This window comes from Penaeus japonicus, unplaced genomic scaffold, assembly GCF_977035675.1.
Source record: "Penaeus japonicus unplaced genomic scaffold, GWHDUDI00000001_assembly GWHDUDI00000041, whole genome shotgun sequence".
Classification (NCBI taxonomy): Eukaryota; Metazoa; Arthropoda; class Malacostraca; order Decapoda; family Penaeidae; genus Penaeus; species Penaeus japonicus.
This window is the reverse complement of record NW_028234443.1, coordinates 8,349,358-8,351,857: the sequence shown is the minus strand read 5'-3', so window position 1 is coordinate 8,351,857 and position 2,500 is coordinate 8,349,358. Positions and strand designations below refer to the sequence as shown.

Here is a 2,500-nt window from a genome sequence, read left to right as displayed (position 1 = left end):
CATACACAAAGGTGGAGGGCTTTAGACTCCACTATTTCATCTTCTTGTTTTTTTTGTTTTTTGTTTTTTTGTATATTGCTTGATGGGAAAATCTCTCAGGATTTTCCGAAAGGGGATTTTTTTTGCAAAAAAGAGGGATTTAGTTTTTCATATAGCTATCTAGATGTTTTTTTGTTTTGTTTTGTCTGTCTGTCTGGTTTTTGTTTACTCAATGAATCACACTTAAAAACGGTTGAATTATGATCTAAATATTTCCACAAGCTCATCACGGTGTTTCACGCTCATCAGAATCCATTGAGGATTTGTGTGTCCAATGCCACAGTCGCTATCACTTTAGTCTTTAATAATTGCACTTAGGTGTGATTAATAACAATGGGGGTAATTATAATAATTTATAATTAATACGAATTGATAATAATTTATGATGATGATAATAAAAAATAATCAATTTTATTACTAACCATAAGTGACAACAACAATAATAACAGTAATTACCTAAGGACGTAAAAAAAGAAACAAGAAAAAGAACATAGAAAAAAGGAATACCTAGATTCTAGAATATACATTCATTTTTTTTTTTTTTTTTAATATTTTCCATTTTATCATCATTTTTAAGTCTTTTTTTTCATCTAAAACCTCATCATTCCACGCGGGCCAATGATAAGCTAAGAAAAGGTGTGTGTAAGTTTTTATTCTGCGGGGGGAGGGTGCGGTGGGGGGGAGGGGAAGGTGAGGGTGAGAGCGCGAAGTCTGTGTTGAGGAACGGTCACTTCGGGAAGGCTCTTGACAGCGCCATGAACCTTCGTGCCTGTCAGGGTAGTCCGCTGTATGCCTGACACCTGGAGGGGGAAAGAGAGAGTGTGTTAGCGCCTTATAAGCGTGCATGACGATGCAGTTGAGTTCAGCAACCGTCGGAGAAAGATATATACTGAACTAAGTGTCACGTTCTGTAATGAACAAGTGCCCCCATGATGCATTGTGAACTAAGTGTTACTGATACTTGATGGGCCAAGTGTCCCTTACTACAAGACACCCCTCGTGCCACAATATATAATGAGGAAGTGTCCCATGATATACCATAAACCAGGGGTCCCTTGATACTTGATAACCCATGTCCTGTGATGCCCAAGTGCCCCATGGCACATTATAAACAAACCTCCCATGATACATATTGGCCCCTCACGAGGCGTCTGGTGCCCCGTGAGACATGATCCATCGCGGAGACTGACCTGGAGGGAGAGTTCGGTGGCCGGGAAGGGCGCGTCGCCGAGGCCGCTGCAGGAGGAGACGCTGGAGGTGGCGGAGCACGCGGGCGCCTGGTTCTGCAGCACCATGAGGGCGTTCTTGGAGGGCAGGAGGCTTGGGTACTGCGGGTCGGGCAGCGTGCGGAGGGTGACCAGGTGCAGCGGGCACGGCAGCGGCTGGTTGAGCAGGTGCGCGCTCGCCCGCAGCTGGTCCACGTTGAGGCCCTCGAGCACCAGCAGCGACGTCGGGTAGTTGAGGTCGTTGGCCAGGTGGTGCGCGGCCAGCGAGAGGCGCGCCACGGGCTCGGGGCCGCGCGTGTCCTCCACCAGGAGCCAGTAGCGCCCCACAGTCCTCTTCTGGTCCGTCACGCCCTCGCCCATGCCGCGGGCGTCGTCGTAGAAGGTGCGGCGCTCCACCATGACCTCGAGCCAGCCCTGCTGCCACGACGCCGCCCCCGCCGCGTGGTTGGTGAGCAGCGTGAGCCGCCGCCCGGGGGCGTTGTCCTCGATCATGGCGGCCGACGTGATGGGGAAGTAGTTGCCCTGGATGCCGATGCGCTGCACGCGGACGCGCTTCTGCATGTTGAGGCCGCTCTGGTCGGTGTAGAAGGTGGGCTCGGCGCCGTTGTCGATGTCCGTCATGACGCGCATGAACAGCTCCGTCTCGCGGAAGTGCGGCGGGAAGCCCGGCGTCTCCGTGCTGTTGTAGCGGCCGCCGAGGTTGAAGGTGTTCTCCATGTGCACGGCCGACGCCAGCGGCTGGTGCGCCACGTGCAGGATGCGCGTCGTGTGCATCAGCACGGAGCCGAACATGACGCTGAGCTCCGACGCCACCGGGCCCGAGTGGATGAAGAGGCGCGGCTTGGCGCCCGCCAGCACGTCCTCCTCCGGCTCGCGCGCGTTGGGGTCGGGCTTGAACAGGTACGCCCCCGACTTGAACTGCGCCGACGGGTAGGCGGCGTAGCGGATGGCCGTCTGCGTGACGCGCCCGCTCACCTTGTTGGTGATGGAGCGCAGCATGCCCGTGGTGCCGTCGAAGAGCAGCTTGAGGTGGTCGCTCTCCAGCTGGATGTCGCCCGGCAGCACGTCGTGGCTCTCGAAGGGCGGCGAGTAGTTCTGGTCGGGCGCCGCGGCGTAGTTGTTGGAGTAGACGGCCGCGCGCACGTCCATGCTGGCGCGCTCCGTGCGGTGGATGCAGTACGTGATCACGCTCAGCGGGGCCAGGTCGGCCACGAAGAGCAGCTCGAACTGCGTGG

The 2,500-nt window shown here is 54.7% G+C and overlaps 1 protein-coding gene across 1 annotated transcript in view; it reads right to left on the bottom strand.

Annotated features, from left to right (window-relative positions):
* Nucleotides 1-671: 671 nt before the first annotated feature.
* The window catches only part of LOC122266819 (alpha-mannosidase 2), a 56,105-nt gene continuing 54,276 nt past the window's right edge, over nt 672-2,500 (bottom strand). The window contains exons 5-6 of the mRNA XM_086534414.1: nt 1,230-2,500; nt 672-839 (exon numbers count right to left, since the gene is read on the bottom strand). The exon at nt 1,230-2,500 is cut by the window's right edge and continues 982 nt beyond it. Of these exons, the coding sequence (XP_086390540.1) occupies nt 690-839; nt 1,230-2,500 (1,421 nt within the window). The 3' untranslated portion in view covers nt 672-689. The remainder of the gene's footprint in view (nt 840-1,229) is intronic.